Here is a 21469-nt window from a genome sequence, read left to right on the forward strand (position 1 = left end):
CTGAGCACCATCCTGGGAGGACCTGCCCAACTTGGCCCCATTTTCTGGCCAATTGGCAGGCCCTGTGGGAAGGATCCCCTTTTCCAAGACTGCAGGCAGACCCTGCAGTCTCCATACCCTGCCCCCACACTCATTTGCCAGAGACCCCAGCCACATCCTGAGACTCAGAGACCAGCCCCTAGCTTCCATCCAGCCCCGGAACTCCCATCTGGACCAGAGGTGAGTGCCTGGGGTTATAGTCAGAGAGGCAACTGCCCCTGGGTCCCACCCCTGGGCACCATCCTGGGAGGACCTGCCCAACTTGGCCCCAGTTTCTGGCCAATCTGCGGGCCCTGTGGGAAGGCTCCCCTTTTCCAAGACTGCAGGCAGACCCTGCAGTCTCCACACCCTGCCCCCACACCCATTTGCCCGAGACCCCAGCTACTTCCTGAGACTCAGAGACCAGCCCCCAGCTCCCATCCGCTCTGGAACTCCCATCTGGACCAGAGAGACCCTCCAGTAGACACTACAACCTCAACATCTTGCCCCCACACCCATCTGCTGGAGACCCCAGCCACTTCTGGAGACTCAGAGACCTGTGTCCAGTATTCCATCCTGCCCCGGAACTCCCATCTGGACCAGAGCTACCATCCTGTCCCAGAACTCCCATCTGGACAAGAGGAGCTCCCATCTGGACAATATAAGGAGACCCCAGGGACTTCCTGAGACTCAGAGTGCAGCCCCTCATCTCCTATCTGGCCAGCACTCTCATCTGGACCAGAGCTCCCATCCAGCCCAGAGCTTCCATCTGGACCAGAGAGAGGTTCCCTAAATCTGTCAGCTCTGTCTGGACCAAGTACACTGTTAAGACCAAGAATGAACCCATGAGGAGATGGGCAGACGCCAAGGCAGAAGTACATACAACAAAATAAAGAGCAATACAGCATCACCAGAACCTAGCCCTTCGCCAACAGCTAGACCTGAACATCACGGAATGGAAGAAGAAGAAAACAACCTTATAAGTAACATCATGAAGAGGCTAGAGCTTTATATAGAAGAAATCAAAAATAAAGTAGAGGAACAGACAAACAAAAAATGGGAAGAACGCTATAAAAAAAAACTAGAGGAAAGGACAATTAAAGCAGAAGAAAACAATAAATCCTTGAATGAAAATCATAATTTTCTGGATAGGTACCACATACCTAAGTTAAATCAAGACCAGATAAACCATTTAAATAGTCCAATAACCCCTAAGGAAATAGAATCAGTCATAAAAAGTGTCCCACCAAAAAAAAGCCCAGGACCAGATGGTTTCACTGCAGAGTTCTACCAGATCTTCAAAGAAGACTTAATACCAATACTCTATAAATTGTGCCACACAATAGAAGCAGAAGGAATATTACCAAACTCCTTCTATGAGGCTACAATTACCCTGATTCCTAAACCAAAGATGCAACAAAGAAAGAGAACTACAGACCAATCTCCCTCATGAACACTGTTGCAAAAATACTCAATAAAATACTAGCAAACAGACTCCAAGAACACATCAAAACAATTATCCACCATGATCAAGTAGGCTTCATCCCAGGGATGCAAGGGTGGTTCAACATATGAAAGTCCGTCAATGTAATACACCATATAAACAAACTCAAAGAAGAAAAGGCATTTAACAAAATCCAACACCCCTTCATGATAAAGGTCTTGGAGCGATCAGGAATATAGTGAACATTCGTAAACATAATAAAGGCAATCTACAGCAAGCCAACAGCCAACATCAAATTAAATGGAGAGAAACTCAAAGCAATACCATCTAAAATCAGGAACAAGGCAAGGCTGTCCTCTCTCCCCATACTTATTCAATATAGTACTTGAAGTTCTAGCCAGAGCTATAAGACAAATTGGGGCAAAAAAATGTCACAAAATATGGTACATATACACAATGGAGTACTACTCAGCAGAGAAAAACAATGACATCATGAGGTTTGCAGGCAAATGGATGGATCTAGAAAAAATCATCCTGAGTGAGGTAACCCAGACTCAGAAGGACAAACATGGTATGTACTCACTCATAGGAGGATACTAGATGTAAAACAAAGATGACTAGACTGCTACACAACTCCAGGGAGGCTACCTAGAAAACGGGACCCTAGGAAAGACACAGGGATCGCCCAATGACAGAGAAATGGATGAGATCTACATGAACAACCTGGACGACAGTGGGAGTAATGAAGGGCAAGGTTTGAGGGAAAGAAAGCTTAGGGGAACAGGACATCCCAGCTGGATCAAAAACAGAAAGGGGGAACAAGGAATAACAGATCATGATAAATGATGACCACATGAGAACAGGAATAGGCAGAGTGATAGAGACATCTCCAGAAATCCACAATGATACATCCTCTGTAGACTGCTGGCAATGGTTGAGAGAAAGCCTGATCTGACCTAGTCTGGTGATCAGATGGCCACCCTACCAGTCGAGCTGTAACTCTCATCCAATAACTGATGGAAGTGGATGCAGAGATCCTTAGCCAGGCCCCAGGTGGAGCTTCAGGTGTCCAATTGTTGAGAAAGAGGAGGGAGTGTAAGAGTGTGAATTGTTGAGCCCAAGATTGGGAAAAGCACAGGGACAAATAGCCAAATGATTGGAAGCACATGAATTATGAACCAAGGGCTGTGGAGACGCCAGCTGGATCAGGCCCTCTGGATAAGTGAGACAACTGAATAGCTTGAACTGTTTGGGAGGCATCCAGGCTGTGTGACCGGGACCTGTCCTTAGTGCATGTGCTGGCTGTTTGGAACCTTGGGCTTATACAGGGACACTTTGCTCAGCCTGGAAGGAGGGGACTGGACCACCCTGTACTGAATCCACCAGGTTTAAATGAAACCCCAGGGGAGTCTTGGCCCTGGAGGAGATGGGAATAGAGAGGAGGGGAGAGGGGAAATGTGGGGGGGGGGGCGGAAGTGGGGAGGACAAGGGAACCCATGGCTGATGTGTAAAATTAAAACACAAATATAATTATATATATTTATATATATATAAAGGTATTCCACACAATCCTACAGGACAAGCAGTTATAGAAAGATCTAATCGAACTCTAAAACATATGTTTAATAAACAGAAAGGGGTAATAAAGACCCTCAGAGATAGACTGCATAATGCTTTATTAACTTTGAATTTTCTAAATGCTAATGAGAAAGAATGCCAGCTACAGAAAGACATTGGGTAATAGAAAAAAAACCAAAAATACAAAAAAAACTACGTAATTAAATCAGCCTGTATACTTTAAGGTTGTGCTGACCTCAGAATGGAAACCAGGATATGTGTTACATTGGGAAAGAGGTTTTGTTTTTGTTTTCACAGAAGAGGAGGTATGGATATCATCAAGACTGATAAAGATTAGATTTGAACAAGAGAGACCTCTTGATTAGAAGAGGTGATAGTTCATCAACCAATGTGACCATTTAATCTAAGCTAATTTATAAAACTAATAAATAATTTTCATTTGATCAGATATACCTTGCCACAAGGGAAATTCCTTAGTTAGGGTTGGGGCAGGGTTTTGTTTTTGTCTTTATAGGACAATAAAGGCATCCAGCTAAGGAATCTGAAGACTGCTAAACAAATGAGACATCTGAACAAAAAGGATGAATCATTCAGAGAAAATGTGCTAAGAAAAAGAGTACATTGGCCTATTAGTATATCACATTTACAACAGGATAAAATTTCATAAATCCTCCCAAATGTTTGTTTCCACTGTTCTTGTAGTCCCAGTTCAATTAAAAATTAAAGGTGGCTTTGAAGTTGGAGTGTGGCTCTCTTCTTCTTTAAACCCAAGCATGCTTGTTAAAAAGAAAATCCAAAAATCTCTGTATCATGTCAGAAGAGCCACCTGATATAGGACAGAAGAAAAACCAAAATTAAGGGACTATTCTATTACCACTAATCTCATAATCCTTTGGTTCTGACTCTAACACTTTTCTTAAGGTATAAATATCTCAAATTTTCTAAAAATTAATGTGTGTGTGTGTTTTAAATTTTTTGTCAAGATATTAATGGTCATATAGAATATTAACTAATTCTAGAAAAAGGTTTCATCTAGCTTCCTGTACATAATTTCTGGTTTGATTCTCTATCAGGTAACTAGGAATTAAGTTTTTGTACTCTGGATGTACCTAACAAATTATGATCTTTTAACTTCTTTGAGATCTGCTGCATATGACATTTAAAATGTTTAAGTTTTCTGCAGTGAACCATGACCATGCCTAACAGTGACCTTTGAGGTCTCGAAAAGGAGGATGGGGCTCCACAACAATGATTCCACCAGGACTACGGTAATGCCACTAAGCTGACAAACAACACCCAAAGATTAGCTTTGGACTACAAACTACTCCAACAATTTCAAAGTGGCTAGCTGAAATGGTCCAGCCTCACAAACTACTCTAGCCAACACTTGAGATAATTCCTGCACTTTCCCATTACACAGAGACCGAACAAATGATTTAGCTAGCTTTCCCAGGACTTGACAATTATCCCAATTTTTTTTTTCAGGATCCCCTACAGATATCGTTGCCCCCAGACAGCAGGAAATAATTTTAAGAACACAACACTCACATTCCCAAGAGGTGGGGTGGGCGGTTTTTGGTTGTTCAGTGGGTTATAGTTATTTGTCATCATTTAGGGGGGTTGGTTACAAGTTGTTATTGGTAATGATGAGGAAAAAATCTGAAGGAAATTAGATTCAGGGATCTTGTTCTGAAAAGGAAAAGGGGGAATATAGAAATGATAGGATAAAAATGTAGATTATTGAATCTATTTTTAAACCAAAAAAGCAACTACTCATCTTAAATATTTTACATTGATATTGGTTTTTGTATATTGATGCAAATGTGAGGTTATTTTTGTTAGAACATACTGTAAATAATTTCTACTCTTGTTCAAGATATTATACCTGTACAGCCCACTTAACAATGTACTATAAATTTCTAGTCCTTGAAAGTTATTATTACAATCTATTTAGGACAATAAAGAAATTTAGGTTAATAGTTAGTCACCTACTACAATCAAACTTGTAGTCATGTTAGGTATGTTTTCAAGGTCAAACAGATTTATTTTAAATAGACAGGTGGTCTTCAAACACTTCAGAGACCTACAGAATATGGCATTTAAGATATTTGTTTGTTTGGTTTTTTATTTTATTTTAATGGTTTTTCAAGACAGGTTTTCTCTGTAAAACAGTCCTGGTGGTCCTGGAACTCACTCTGTAGACTAGGCTGGCCACAGAGATCCCCCTGCCTCTGCTTCCTGAGTGCTGGGATTAAAGGCATGCACCACCACCACCCAGCTGATATTCACACACTTCAGAGATCTATAGAATATGGAATTTAAGATGTTTTAATAACATAAGGTTCTTTTTTTTTATGACAATGAGACATTTCTGCTCCTGGCAGCAGCAATACACTTCAGAGATGTTGGGCATCAAAGAAACTCCACATGGAGTTTACTTTCTTTGTGGCAAAAGTTAACCACTGGGCAAGAAACTACCTTTGCCTCAACTACTGGCAGTATGCTGTCCAATCAGATAAGCAGGACACGAAAGAAAGGACTGCCAATCCTTGCCAAGACAAGGTGGGACAGTCCTTCAAAAATCCTACTTCACAGAAAAATCTGTCAGATATTCTAGGCCAGCAGGCCAAAGATGGCTACCTCAAAGTTACAGAGGAATCTTGGGTGACTGTCCAAGCAGCCATTTCTGTCATTTCTTAATGTTGGCAGTTGTTTGCTCTGTACTCCCTGCTTAATCAGGTAATATTATATCCTTCTCAGGTCTCTGTTGGAGTTGAAGACTAGATTGTTATAGTTTTCCTTGTTAACAAATTCAGAAAAGAAACTCACAAAGGAGGTGTAAAGTGTATAAGTTTGAGAGCCATAAAAAGATAGTTTTGGGTTGGTAATGCAAGTTAGGATAGAAAGTGAATTAGGTACAAAACTTTGGACTCACCAAGATAGGATAGATAATGGAGTATTTTCTCCTAATTTGTCAAATGCTAATGGACTAGACATTGTTAATGCAATTATTCCCTATATATATTTGTGTATAGTTATACTTATTTATATACATTTTCTATGTTAGTTAAAACCTTAGCATTTTATTAGACAAAAAAAGGGGAAATGTGTGGTATTTTGTGTTCTGACAAATAAAACTTGCTAGTCAGAGGGCGGAGCTGGCCACTAGTTAATCATAGAGGTCTGGAGGTCTGTACAGAGAGAAGACAGGAAGTGATAAGGCATGGCCCAGACAGGGTCTCAGCCATTTTGGTCAGAGGAACCAGAGAGGTAGGAAGGAACTGTGGCTGCTTCTCTGATCTTTCAGGTTTTTACCAAGATATCTGACTCCTTACTGATAAGATTAATTAGATTTGTGCTTCAACCAGTTATTTATTTTTAAAATGTTATCTGCTTTCATTTCCTGTAAGTGTTGACCTTCACGTTCTGTGTGCTAAATTGCAAACCTATTGCCGATACAGTGCAGGAGGGCTAGCTGTTTTCTACTGGGACTGGAGCTGCAGATGGCTGAGCTTCCACATGGAAAACAAACCCAGTTCCTCTGTAAGACCAGCTCTCATAAGAGAGCACTCAAGCCCCAAGTTACATTATTTTAAACACACAACAAAGGGCTGGTTTAATAAACAATTACCAAGTTTTCAGGCAATACAACTGCAATCAGCTAATGTTTTGCAATGATTGTGGGCCTACACAATTTTTTTCTGAGAAAAGGTCATTGTGCAGCAGACAAGGATACTAACAATGAAGGCTACAACTAAGCTATACACCTAGTCCAGTCTAATATGCATTTTTAAGATTTTAATTTTTAAAATTATGTGTGGATCTGTGCATATGAGTGCAGTGCCCTTGGAAGTCAGAAGAAGGTGATGATGGATCTCCAGAGTTGCTGCCACCTGACATGAGTTCTAAGGATAAAACCCTGGTCCTCTGGAAGAGCAGCAAGCACACTTTACTTCTGTGCCATCCTTCTTGCCCCTGTCCTATAGACTTGTTAGTCTAAATTATAAACAAAATTATAACACAAGTCATTATATTATCAGTGTGGTATAAATCAATACATAATAGGTTACATTTAGTTACCCAACAATTCATTTCCTTAAAATATGAGCTATTGCCTAAATAAAAATAAAATTGCAGGTATTATAGTTCAAGTATAACTTTCTAGGAGACAAATGGGGCCACATGTAATTAATACAAGTCTACCCAATAATAACCACTTTAAAGAGTAACAACACCCAAGTAGTTACTAATATTCTCGTTTCTGAAAACTTCTGATTGAGATGACTAAGGTTTGAAACAACTGTACTTCCTTTTATAAGCTTACAGACAAATCTACCATTCTTGAGGTAACATGCTACCAGAGACTAGACAGAGGACACCTCTACAAGAAAGATAAGTTCTAGGATTGATGAGATATTAGATATTAGCTACTAAGAGTTTATCTGATTTTAAGAAAATGTCTATAAGCAAAGGTATATGAAATAATTTTAGAATATTAGAAGCACAAAATGAATGAACATAGTAACAAACACTCACAAGCCCAGCATTTGGGGATAGGAGCAAAAGGACCAGATATTTAAGGCCTGTCTCAATAAATAGCAAGTTTGAGGTCAGCCTGGGATTCATGAGACCTTGCCTCAACAAGAAGAAAACAAGAATAACAAAATAAATTCTTGTAAGTAAAAATCCTTACTGTGGCCGGGCGGTGGTGGCACACACCTGTAATCCCAGCACTTGGGAGGTAGAGGCAGGTGGATCTCTGTGAGTTCGAGGCCAGCCTGCTCCAAAGCTACAGAGAAAACCTGTCTCAAAAAACCAAAAAAAAAAAAAAAAAAAATCCTTTCTGTGAACATCTGTCTCTAGTCACAAATTCACTGCACTATAGTGCCTCTGCATAAATGGTTGTTGCAGATTGCAGATTAAATACTAATTAACCAAAAATAAAAGCAAGAAAGACTGAAGAAAACTATCTTCTATGTTTCATACTAGTTTCCCAGACTCAAAAAGCCAAAAAGAAAACAGAGGAACTTAAAATAAAAACATAAAAATTTCTTTTAAAGCTACATTAAACCATGTATTTAGGCGACACCATGTGGCAGAACTATGAATTGCTACTAACACCACTATGTGTTATAATAATATACTTGAATATTTAATATGAGGGAAAAATTTAAAACCAATGTTTAAATTATGAGTTAAATGACCAAATTAGAAAGTCAATTATCGATATAAAATAGCCACTAATGAATATATTAAAGAATGAATTTTAGAAATATATCAGACAAAGAGGCCCAGAGGTTCTTGTATACACAAGAATGCTAAACTTAAAACACACAGGATTTTTCCTTTAAAAGGTGGATGTACAGCTTGTTATCTATCCCAAAGACTGGTACTGGTCATTTTTTATAGTCTGGTGACACTGGCACTATCTATGTGGCCTGAAAGCTCTCCTAGATCCTTATTGTGAGCTTTTCCAATCTACAGAACCTATCTTTTTGGAAGGTATCACAGGTAGTCAATTTATAGATCCCATCTTTATGGAAGATATCACATGTACTTCATAAAGAGTTTCAATGTAGTCACTTCTTAAGCTTTATTGTGCACACAGGATTGAGTGAATTATCACCAGAAAATTTTTCACAAAACTCTCCTGTGGTTTAAATGTGCCTTAAAAACAAAAAACTACTTGGGATCAGACTCCCAAAGTTTGAACCAATGCAGGCTACCCAGTCATGTTGAACAAAACCTTCTTGCCTCCTATGGATTATTACTCTGATGGCCATGATGGTTGCAGAGACCCCCAACACACAAAGATACTAAGAAATTATACCATAAAGGATCAAGCTAATTTAATTTATAAGCAAAATTATAGGAATTATTAACTTTACAGTTACTAACTTTAAGCAGTTATAAATATAACTATGGAACAAATATTGGCCTAATATATTTTAATAATATATATAAAACTACACATCAGTAGTTTTATAGATCCTGTTACAAAAATGTTTCTGAACTTCTAAATGTTTTATGGAATTAACAATCTTGGTTTGACTATAATTTACAGGAAAATTCAGAAAAGAAAATAACCAAAAAGATGTGCGCCATCACAAAGGAGCTGGATGACTGACTCCTTCACTTTTCCATACTGTTGTTCAGCTATGAAAAATAATCACAGCATACAGGAGGCAGAGGCAGGCAGATTTCTGTGAGTCTGGGGCCAGCCTGATCTACACAGTGTGTTCCAGGACAGCTAGAGTTACACAGTTGAGACTCTGTCTATATATATATATATAATCTTTGAATTATATAAAGAAATACTATGCTGATAAAGGGTAATTCTTAGAAAAGCTCCTGGTTTGATATTACTAGAACCCAAATATGTATGTTGGCAGATATAAATATGCAAAAGTAATAATTTTAGTTATACCCATACTTGAAAATGCCCTTTAATAATTTTAACAAAACTATAAATTTGTGAGATTAAAAAAAAATCCTCAAAAACCAGGTGTGGCAATTCTTTTAATCCCAACACTCAAGAAGGAGAGACAGTAGTATCTCTTTTGAGTTCAAGACCAACCTGGTCTATAATATAGGCTAGCCAGAGCTACAGAGTAAGACAACATCTCAAAACAAAAAAAAATTCCTAGAACCCATCAAATTACCCTGACATTTCAGGGGTGAAGGTACCGAAGTCTAAAGCCCAAATGACTCATATCCCATTTACATTCCCAGTGTCGATGCTTAAACAGTACAGTACAATACTTGTGCTTTCAATTTAGCCTGCCTTTAAGCCGCTTCATTCACATTCAATGTATAGTATTTGTGGCCCATTAATTAAAATAAGTGCTATCAAGATGAGAATTATGATAAATATGAGGTCATCAAAGAAACTTAAAGAAAAAGGAAATTCCAATTGGATATACATTTCAAAAGAACTAATCCCTCCTTCAAGGGTCAAAGACACATAGTTGAGTTAATGGAATTTTGGTCTTATCATTTGGTCATGTGAAAGTGAATTGTGTAAAAACGTTAATATTAAAAATGTTAAAACTGATGGCTACTTCTCATTTAGGTGAATTTTAAAACAAATTCAACTTTTCTATTCTTTAATTATCAGCCTGAGATAGTATGGAAGATCTCTACTTGAATCTAGAAGGAATACATTCTGAAAGTATTTTATTCTATTTATAATGAAAAATTCCATTGTAACATAACCAATATTTTATATTTAGCTTAAATATCCATTAAAATTATTTTAATAAAAAACTAAAGTTTTATATTTCAAAATATTTTATTGACAAATTTTCTAAATCTAAAATTCTGCTTATGTTTTATAATTTGCCCATCAATCTGGAAATAATAGCTCATGAGAAAAAAAGCATCAATTATCTTTCAGATAAAAACTCACAAGTGATACTTTTTTCCCTCAGCATCTAACTAAAGTTGTGTGACATAGAGAAACCAAAACCTAATTTACATGTGAAGGTAGAAAATAAATATTTACAAAGTCCCATTGAACAATTAGAAAAAATAAAAAACCCTATGTGTCATTTCAAATCAAATAAGATACAATACTTATCAGTTGCAGATTAAATATTGAGAAAAACAGTGGCATTAAAAACATGAACAATGACACATAAAATGTTTCTACAAACTAGAATTATCTAGAAAAATTACTTGCTCAGAGGAAAAGCAAGTACAGCCAAGAAAATCATACTGTGATTATTTTTAAAACAGAAAGATTGAAAAAAAAAAAAAAAACAGAAAGATGAACGAAAGCTCAATTAACTAATGCCACATCTCAATTTCTTCAATTATTCTTAAAATCTGCCAGAAATCACTAAATCAAACCTTACCAGAGCTGCCTGCTATTAAACCACCACTATGCTACTTTTCTAAAAAATGCCTGTTCATGTGGAGGCTTCTTGCACTGCCCAGAAACTCTCCTTACGAGTTACAAGTCAGGAGGGCAGAAGCTGCACCCTTCCCTTTATCTCCAAATAGCATATGCATAGAATTGATGCAGCTCCCTTCTTACTACACTCAAGGAAAGAAACAATGGTCTGTTTATCTTTAACTCCCAAATGCTTGAAAAAGTATACTTGGTACATAGGAGACATTCAAGAGGCCTGTTTTTGAATGTAAACTGCTGGTCATGACAAAAAAAAAAAAAAAAAAAAAAAAAAAAAAAACCAGCATACAAACTAGATGAAATAGTTTCAGACAGAAAAACTAACCAATGTTCGATTAACTAATGCCATGTCTTTTCGATTTTGATTTTTAAAATATGCCAGAAATCACCAAAGCAAACTTTCCCAGAGCTCCCTGAAGTGACACAAGCTACCTTCCAGCAGAGAATCTCATCCCTGTTTTTTAAAACATCAAGTGGTCACACAACCTGCCATGGTTATCCGTGAACATCACACAGGGAAACAGGAAAGGTGCACCATGCTTGGGGGTGATCTGTTAATACATTACCTGATGAAGTCAATTAATATCAACACAGACGAAGACTATCTCTCTCTTATTTGACTTATTTTCCAGCAATTTTTTTAAAAAAGCATAGTTATCTACAAAACCAATGGCAATACTGACAGGACCAGGTTCAAGAGAAGTGATACTCAATAATCTCAAATGTCTCCACTGACCCAACATTAAGTACAGAACTTGTTATCCTAAATCTGCATCTGACCCATTAAACTCTCTGATTTCAAGGCCAGTTTAAGCTAATAGGGCAAGATCCTGTCTCAGAAACCTGGACACATAAATAGGTAAACTCACTGAATATATCCTACTTATATTACATGAAATAAAATGATAATATTTTTAGTTTTAAAAATAGGCATTGCATTTCTAAAAATAAGTAAATGAATGAATGCATTACTGCTTATTCCATTGGATGACTGGGATGAGGAAGGTCATTCTGACAAAGATAGAGACAGGCTCTAATTATGAAGTGAAAATAAAGAGGGTTATATTAGAGATGAACCCTTAACCTCCCCTTTGGCCTTATTCTACCAAAGGCATTTCAACAGAAGAGAGTTTGCTTTAGAAGGGACAAAATCTATACATTTTTAACCACTGTAAAAGGTTCTTCAGATCAAGAGTCACTTGAAGTGAATAGATGGCTTCTAATACTCATTCAGGTATCTACTAAAGGACTATATTTTTCCCTTGAAACAAATATGGTCATTTAAACACATAAAATCTTTTAGTTTCCATTCAAGTTTTCAAATTTGAAAAATGAGGACAGCAAATACAAGATATCACATACAAGATTGTCAAAGCTCACCAGGTCAGACTGGGTTTAGCTTGGTGGTAAATATCTGGCTTAGCAATGTCATTAAAACAAACAAACAAACAAACAAAAAAACAAGGTAAAACTAGATAATGATGACTGAAAAAAAGGCACTAAATTATCAGGGTTTATAGGAGTATTAAAGCAAATTGTAAAAATAAAATTACTATATTCTAAGAAAATATCTTAAAGTAACTTACACTATCTATAAAATTATTTCTGAAGTACTTTTAAAAAATAGAACCAAAAGATGTATTAATATAGTAAAAAAACAAAAAAAAACTCTATTTGAAGCATTCTTAAGAATCAGTAACAATCTCTCAAAACCTCAAGAAAAAAATCAGTGCTAGGTAGACTGAGAATAGGAAAGCACATGTCACCTCACTAACACCTCTCTAGGACACACTGCTGCCGCCAACTAACCCCAAGTCTGAATCATGGCATAAAATACTTCACATTTTACCTAAGGGAAAGCTGTGCTGGAAAGGAAGGCATCAGCCCTATAAGATCTGCCATTGAGGACCCAACATTACTGAGGAAAGGTCAAGCCAGAACACTTAACTGCCACATGGTACACAGCACCTCCTGTCCACACACATTTCCTGACCCTGCTTTAAGATCTTTAATAAAGGCCTCACATATGCTTTCTGATCAAGGCTTTCTAGATTCCTGGTCTAGATTTTCCACTTCCTTTCTCTCTTGTTCTTCATTTGCCTAAATAATATCTTCAACAGCTTCCATTCAGACTTTAGTCAAGCACAATAAGTATTGTTGTATTGCATTCCCAACTTAGCTTCAGACCTGGTACTGTGCCCTAATAGGCTCCAGTGTTTACCATAATTTAGTCTGAGGATTTAATACAGGGCCATGCACCTGTTAAGGCTACATCTCTGCCCAATTTCTTTTAAAAGTTATATACTAATCAAATTCTATTAACTCTTCTCCCTATTGGTAACAGAAACAAGAAAAATACATAAAAATACAAATATTTCTGTATTTTTAAATTAAAAGTTCTGATACAAGAATGACAAAATCCAAAGTAAGTGATTTAAGCCATTTGTATACATTCTCTAGCAGGTATCTAATCTGTGGCATGTGGAAAGCATACACCTCAGTGTTGCTATGAATATAGCCAAACACAAAACTGTATACTTACTCTAAACATTGAGATTTGTTTTGCAATTTTTAATCTCAACTGTGCAGCTGTCGAGTATAAGTTTTTATATGACAATACTGTGTCACAATGTGACATGTTGGACACATCTGCCCAAGTGCTGGCTAATTTTATGTCAACTTGATACAGGCTAGACTCATTACAGAAGAGGAGACTCACAGTTGAGAAAGTGTCCCACCAAACTGGCCTGCAGGAAAGCCTGTGGTGCATTTTCTTGAATGACTGATGTGTGAGGGCCCAGCTCACTGTGAATGGTACCACACCTGGGCTGGTAGTCCTAGGTACTCTAAAGCTGACTGAGCAAGTCATTGGGACAGAGCCAGTAACAGTATTCCTTCACGTCCTCTTGCCTCCAGGTTCCTGCTTGAGTTCCTGCATTGACTTCCTTCAATAAACTGTGATATGGAAGAGCAATCCATATAAACCTTTTCCTCTCCAAGGTTGCTTTGGCCTTAGTATTTTATCTTAGCAACAGAAACCATAACTAAGACACACAGCTAATTTTATTCCTAAACAAAACAAATTAGGAATCCTCTGTCTTTTCTTTGATCAGTAATAGTGAACTGTAGCCCTAGGGTGAATTTAAAAGCCTCCCAGAGGGGAGCCAAAGGCTAATGAAGGGCCTCTGACTTCATGGTGGCAACTGGATGGAAAAACCTTTGTCTCCATAAAGTACACTACAAACATAATACAAACAAGGACAAGCCCAGAGTTTAAAGACCATCAAGCAAGCATACTTTATATATCCTAATTCTTAACCATCCCTCCAACATTTAAGAAAATGGAGTTCCTTCAAAATATGAAATTTGAAAAGAGAATTGTCATCAACATCTCTTAATGATGCTTTTTGCCTTTCATGAGTCATAATGACAAATTTCCAGATTGATGAGCATAAAGCCATGTCTACACATGACCCACATGAAACATCTGTGATTTTTATGAATCTCTAACCTTTTCCACCAAAAATTCATTGTGTAGACCTCACCAAAGATGCAAGGACAGAATTAAAAATTGGTTCATATAACAAATTCTGTAACATACATCAAAATTTTTTATCAAATGAGCAGTAGTCATTAAGAAACAATAAAGTAATGAAATGGGGCCTAAATTCTATAACCAAAGCTCATCTTTCCTCCCACTAAGTAGTGCTTAAAAAGTAAAATGTAGGAAAATTATACAGGAGCCAAGTCCCAGGAAAATTAATCATGAGTTTTGAACTTGTGGTTCTCCTGCTCTGGTCTCAGAGAACTGAGAAAAAAATGTAAAGATTCATTACTTACTAATGTTCAGAGTTCAAATCAACAACTGTATAGTCTACCACAGCATTCTCTAATGTCAACACATCAAGCACTTCTAAACTTACCCAAATGAAGCAGCGTGAACTGGGCTGCCAGTTCCTTTGCATCTTCCAGCGTAGTGCAGAGTTTATCTGGCATGAAGTAACTCTGGGATCCATTTGCAATTGCAGGAATAACTATCTTATACACCAAGAGTACTTTTCCATCCTGACTAGTTGTTGAATATAAGTAATATTCTGGTGGTGCCCAATTATTTTTGTTGCAGTAATAATCCAAATGCATCACTGCAGAATTAAAATGATTGGATTTTAAAGAATACATGCTAATTGGGGTAAGCTTTGTTCCAGGAAAAAAAGGATAAGTACATCTTTCAATTTCAGGAGGGCTTGGACTATGCTGACCATTGAGACGAGTGGGAAGAGTTGGTGGCTTGCCTAGAGCTTTGGAGTGACTTTCTTCTTTGTTAGCATATACAAGTAGGTTTTCAGAATTTGGACTAATCTGGCCATTAAGATGCTGTCGCCAAGTATTTTCTTTATTCACTGGCTTTGCCAGTGTTACCTCAATACTGGCTCCATCAATGCATTTTCCATTCATAACAGACATAGCGGCCACTGCATCTTCTCGGTTGAAAAAGTGAACAAATGCATAATCTCTAAGCTTCTTTACTCGTTCCACTGCCCCAGGCTTGAATTTATTGAATTCTGCTTTAATTGTTTCCTCTGTAGTTGAGATCATTAGATTTCTTACATAGAGAACTTTAACTCTCTGCATGGTTTCCTCATCAACTTCTTTCTCAGGATCAGCCCAATCTACCTGAATGGTATGGCCCCAGAGTTGAAACGTTCCTGAAAAAAAAAAAAAATGCACAAATTGATGTGAAATTAACTAAGCAAAGAATACAAGTTTAAAGTGCTATATAAAATAATTTCTCGAAGAAACTCAAGCAAGTATCAATATATCCAATTAGCCACTTGTCCCTACTCACACCAAAGTTTTGACTAAAGCAACCTAATCAGAACTTGTGATAAAATTTAAGAGTTGGTAAAGCAAATAAGACTTTAAAGACAGATTATTGTTAGAATTAGATAATGCATTCTGGATTTTTATTAAACATAATTAACAAAGTTAAAGTTACATATACATTAAAGTATCAGTTAAAGTACATACACAGTCAGTAATTAGCAAATGTGACTCATTTTGTAGGAATAATATCTTGTACCTAGCAGTCATTTAATTTACTTCCTCATTAAAACAATTCTTTATTCCTCTTCAAATGGCACTATATATCTTACTAATAATGGTCTATCATTCGCTGTTGTTTCTCCATAATTACAGTGGGGTTAATTTGTAAGGTAGCCTTTGAAAGGACATCTTACCTGGGATCAACTTCCTCCTGGCCATCGCAGCAGCCCTGTGGGACTCATACTCAACAAAGGCAAAGCCTCGGTTCTTGGTCTTGTCAGTTGCACTGGGATAAACAATAACATCGACAACACCTTCTGTAACTTTCTTCATCTCATCCAAAATCTCTTCCTTTTTCTTTTCTTTGGGAATTGCTCCAATAAATAATCTGCAGTTATCCAAGCTGACACACACACCAATAAATTTCCCTGGTCGAATCTCATAATTGTTAAGAATCCGGATGGCTAATTGGGCTTCTTCTTTAGTAGTGTACATCACAAAAGCATAACCTCTATTTTCACCACTAAATTCCATCATCAGTCGAAATTCATATATCTTCCCAGCTCTTTCAAATACAGGAACCAATTCATCTTCATACATATCACGAGGTATTTTTCCAACAAAAACTTCACAGCCTCTAGGAGGAGGTGGTCCTTCCCAACCTTAAAAAAAAAAAAAAAAAAAAAAGATAAGTACAACTAAAAATTAATTCTAAAAATCTATATTCATACCTGAATCATTTATTCACTCAACGAATTGGCTATCAGCCACCTACATGGCAAGCAGTATTCTAAGTTTTGGGGAAACAAAAAGTAAAGTTCCTTCCCTCGTGAAACTTATTTTAACAAAACTCTAGGAGACAATGCATAAATGATAAAATGCTGTGAGGAAAATATAGCCACGCAAGAGGTGTTGCCATTAATAAAATAGGTAGATCTTTGAGCACGAAGTTTATGCAATGACCTGAATGAAGCTAAGGGAGTGAAGAACAAGGATTATCTGGGCGAGGAGAAATCAGAAGAAAACAGACACCTTCTTGCCTAAAGTGTACTAGATAGAGGAGAGCAGTAGCAAGTGATGCAGCAATTGAGGAAACTAGACGCCACAATTTTATGTAATCCTGTGGAGATTCTGAACAAAGAAATGCATTCTTAGAATGGCAAGATACCATGCCTATTTGAGTCTGGTTATATATATACTATGCCTCTACTCACTGCTCTTTCAAATTCCTCCCCAAATGACTTGTTTTTAATCCCTTAAGTATACTTTTCTCTGATGCCCTGAATCCTGACTTATTTCTCAATCCAAACCATGTTATTTCTCAGTCACTTTTTAAACCAGAGCAAGATTTTAAAAAGTACATAATCTCTTTCAAAATCACAGCTGAGACTGGTTAGAATGTCTGTGAGGATACATGCCTCATCTAAATGACTATGTTAAAGATTTAATTTAAACACGTATAAGCAAACCCTCACCTGGAGGAGGACCACCAAATTTCCTTTGCCCATTTTCTTGAACCATGTTGTAGCCAGTCTTTTCCATCAGCGCCAGCAATGCGGCTTCATTCTGAGTGCCAGTGCGTACTTTACCGCATCCATTTGTCCCATCGGTGTTCTCTTCGTTCATGGCTAAAATTCCTAAAACAAAGTCAAATAACGGTAAGCCCAGAGCAGAGCTCCAGGATTCTGGGCAGTATTTCTTTGTATTGCATGAAGCCAAGGACAGTATGGCTGACAGGTATGATGACTAACCTTCACTACTCTACTTTAGGGTCTGCCCCAAAGCTCTTCCCTGTAGTAAAAACTGGAAAACAGTTTTTCAAGTTACTCATCAATTAAGCAGTATCTTTAGATAATCTAAGTTGGAAAAAGGGAGCCAAAGAAAAGAGGAATAAAGAAAAAATGAGAAATCAGAAGTGAGAGTTAGATTAAAAAGAAAGCATTATAGTAGTAAAATATACTTCCATCAATGAATTCACGATCACTGCCAATCTACTCGGCCAGTTTTAAATCATTCTGCCATATAGGCCAGCTGAATTTTTTCTATGAGCACAAATATCACACTTGTCAGATACCCATGACCTGATACCAATATTTTCACTTTCTCAGAAATCTTCAAGAGTTCAAGTTTCCCTGAAACGAAGCCTTCAAATCACCCATTTGAATCTATTAGAAGTTACCAGAGATAAATGGTAATAAAATTACATAATCACAGGTCATCTGAGAAGAAACAGGACCTAATGTGATAAGCAATTAGCATCATCTTAAGACACTTTTATTAGTTGGGTGGATAGGAATTAAACCAAAAGAGCCACAGCATTTCAGCATCCTATATAAAAATGTATACATGTGTATGTTTTCACATGTTTATGCACATATGTGCACGTGGCCAATGATCAACCTTGAGTGTGATTCTTCTGGTGCTGGAATCACAAGAACATGCCACTATGTCCAGTTTTTTGTTTGCAAGTACTTTTCCAACTGAGTTATCTCCCTATCTCTGTATTTTAATTTTTACAATTAACTTAATTACCACATTTGCATTTCCTAATGATCAACACTGTGTTTTTATCTCTCACATACTTAGTATTATTATAAATAATTACAAAAATTTTAAATTCATATTATAGAGAATGGATTATGAAACTATTTTGGCTGTAAATATGATCTTCCTAATTACAAAATGGAAACCAGGCTTCTATGGTACAGCATTGTTAGAATTACATTTTGTTCATAGCCATACCACCCCGAACATGTCCAATCTCATGTAATCTTAGAAGCTAAGCATAGTTGTGTCTGGTTAGTAGTTAAATGGGAGAAGTAAATTTTTAAGCCAGTGCACCTCCATTTTAGCTGTTCTACCTATACAACGTTGACAATTTCATTTCTTTATATGTTACTCATTTAAACAGACATATCAATGTAAGTTCTCACAAGACTCCTTTTTTTTTTAAGGTTGACTAACACAGTGTATGGTAAAAGGGTACTAAAAATTTCCATAAAGATCAAATAAGTGCCTTGATAAATACTAGAATTACAGTCCATTTTAATTTTTTTGGTGCTCATGTTGTTGACATCAGCCACATTATTTTCATTTCTCAAAGGTGGCTTAGGTGAGACACAGCAGATGCAAAGTCACACTGACTATAATCACTGATTTATAGGTTCACAGTGGGTTCTGTAGAGGACAGGGATGGAGAGGATGTTAGCAGTCTGCTCCAGAACAGTGCTTCTCAACACGTGGGTCGTGACCGCCAGGATCACATTACGGATAGCCTGTATAACACATATTTAAATTACAATTCACAACCGTAGAAAACTAACAGTTATAAAGAATTCTATAATAATAATTTTCTGGTTGGGGTCAGCATAGCATGAGGAACTGTATTAGAAGATTGTAGCATTAGGAGATTGAGAACCATCGCTCTAGAGCAAGAAAGATTATCACCACAGCTCTCAACTAGTGCTTCAGGGGTGAGCATGTCTCTGGAGCCAGATGGCTTGGGTTCATAACCCTTCTTTTCACTCACTAGATATATAGTAAAGGAATTTAGTTACACAATTTCTTCATCTGTAATATGCTGATAACACCATTATTCTCATAAATGTTCTATAAATAAAAGAAAATATTTGATAAATAAACCAGCTGGTGATTAAGTAAAAGCATCGGGACTCTTTTTTTAATCTTAAAACAATTCAGAAATGCTAATTTTATACATATATTGGAATGTTTCATATCAACATATGAAATAACTATGTAAACTAGTTATTCAGTTTATCTGTACAGTAACTGGCTTCAAAACAAAACTGCAATGTCAACTAGAAACAAAGAATAATAAAAGATTTACTTTTATAGGTTTGTTATAAATACAAGAGCATTAATAAGTATCCTCTCTAATCTCAATGACTAATAGAAATGTGCCTTTATAAAAGGAAATTATTTACAAGTATCATGAAAAAAATAAAAAGAAAGAAACCCAGAGAAACTATACTATCTAAGATCCCAGAGCCAAAAAGTGATATATACAGAATTGAAAACCAGCTCAACTTGATCTCAAAAACTCATCGTTGCCAAGAATTCTGACATATGTCTTCATTTACTTGTGTACTGAGTAGAAGTATCTACTGAGTACCACTTGTGTTCCTTATTTCTGGGATATAACAATAAATTAACACCAAAATTCCTGAAGCTTATATCCTAGTACAGAAAACAGTCTATTAATAAGTCATATCATGTATAAGAAGGACAATACTACTGAGGAGGAGCAAGGTAAAGATATGTGGCAGTCAGAGGCTGGCAGAAGACAAGTGTGACAGTTAATATTCATTGTCAACTTGACAGTGTCTAGAATAGTAGTTCTCAACCTGTGGATCGAGACCCTTTTTAGGGTCCAACAACCCTTTCACAGGGGTCGCCAAAGACCATCACAAAAATTAGTCTACATTGTGATTCATAACAGTAGCAAAATTAGTTATGAAACTGTAATGGGAATAATTTTAATGGTTGAGGGTCACCACAACCTGAGGAACGGTATTAAAGAGTCATAGCATTAGGAAGGCTGAGAACCACTGCTCTAGAGTCACTGATGAGACAGAGCCCTAGGAACACTGTGAAGAATTTTGTACATTAATTTCTGGGCACACTTGTGAGTGATTTTTTTCAACTATGTTAACTGAAGTGGGAGTTCCCTTGGTGAATATGGGCTGCCCTGCCAAGGGTGGCTGAAACATCAGCAGCTCTGAGCAAAAGGGCTTTTGCTTTTTAATGAGCTGCCTTCACGTCCTGTCCTCTAATTCCTTTACCCCGATGCTATCACTCCTCCACTCTCCACCAACACCAGGACCCATATTCTTTAGCCTTCCAACAAGGACTTATGATCAATGGATCCCCAGGAATTCTCCAGGAGTTTCTCACCAGATTGGGACAGTTAAAACATAGGTTCTCAGCCTCTCCATTGTGAAAACAGTCATTATTGGACTACGAAGACTCTTATCATGTAAGTTAATCTAATAAATAAATCTAATAAATAAAACATCTAAAAGAATTGCCTAGCGGGTAAGAAGTCAACAGAATGGTAGAGGTAGAGACTAATTAGAAGGCTACCACTACAATGTAGGTGGAGCAATGAGGATGGCATAGATCAAAATTCCAGGTGCCAAGTGAAAGAAGTGGTCTCATTTGAATTAAAGGTACAACCTAGAGAATTTTTGGATATCATGGAATGAAAGTCAAGTCAAGGATAACATCAAAATCTGAGCCTGAGAAATGAGAAAAGAGGAATGCTGTACAGATTTTATAGATAAAATACAGTTCAGTTTTGGACATACTAAACTGGAGGAAATTTATCTTCCCCACTGTGATAGGTAGTGTTACTATCAACTTGTCAGAATCCAGAGTCACCTGAAAAACCAATGTCTGCACATACCTCAGAGGATTATCATACATTATGTCAACTGATATGGAAAGAGCTATCT

At 37.0% G+C, this 21469-nt stretch overlaps 1 protein-coding gene across 2 annotated transcripts in view; it reads right to left on the reverse strand.

Moving 5' to 3' along the window:
* The window catches only part of Rbm46 (RNA binding motif protein 46), a 50837-nt gene that overhangs the window by 21119 nt on the left and 8249 nt on the right, over positions 1 to 21469 (reverse strand). For both annotated transcript variants that reach the window (XM_036190606.1, XM_036190607.1), the window contains exons 2-4: positions 17471 to 17632; positions 16190 to 16657; positions 14876 to 15658 (exon numbers count right to left, since the gene is read on the reverse strand). In XM_036190606.1, coding sequence (XP_036046499.1) covers positions 14876 to 15658; positions 16190 to 16657; positions 17471 to 17621 — 1402 coding nt within the window. In that variant the 5' untranslated portion in view covers positions 17622 to 17632. The remainder of the gene's footprint in view (positions 1 to 14875; positions 15659 to 16189; positions 16658 to 17470; positions 17633 to 21469) is intronic.

This window comes from Onychomys torridus, chromosome 6 (assembly GCF_903995425.1).
Source record: "Onychomys torridus chromosome 6, mOncTor1.1, whole genome shotgun sequence".
NCBI classification, from domain to species: domain Eukaryota; kingdom Metazoa; phylum Chordata; class Mammalia; order Rodentia; family Cricetidae; genus Onychomys; species Onychomys torridus.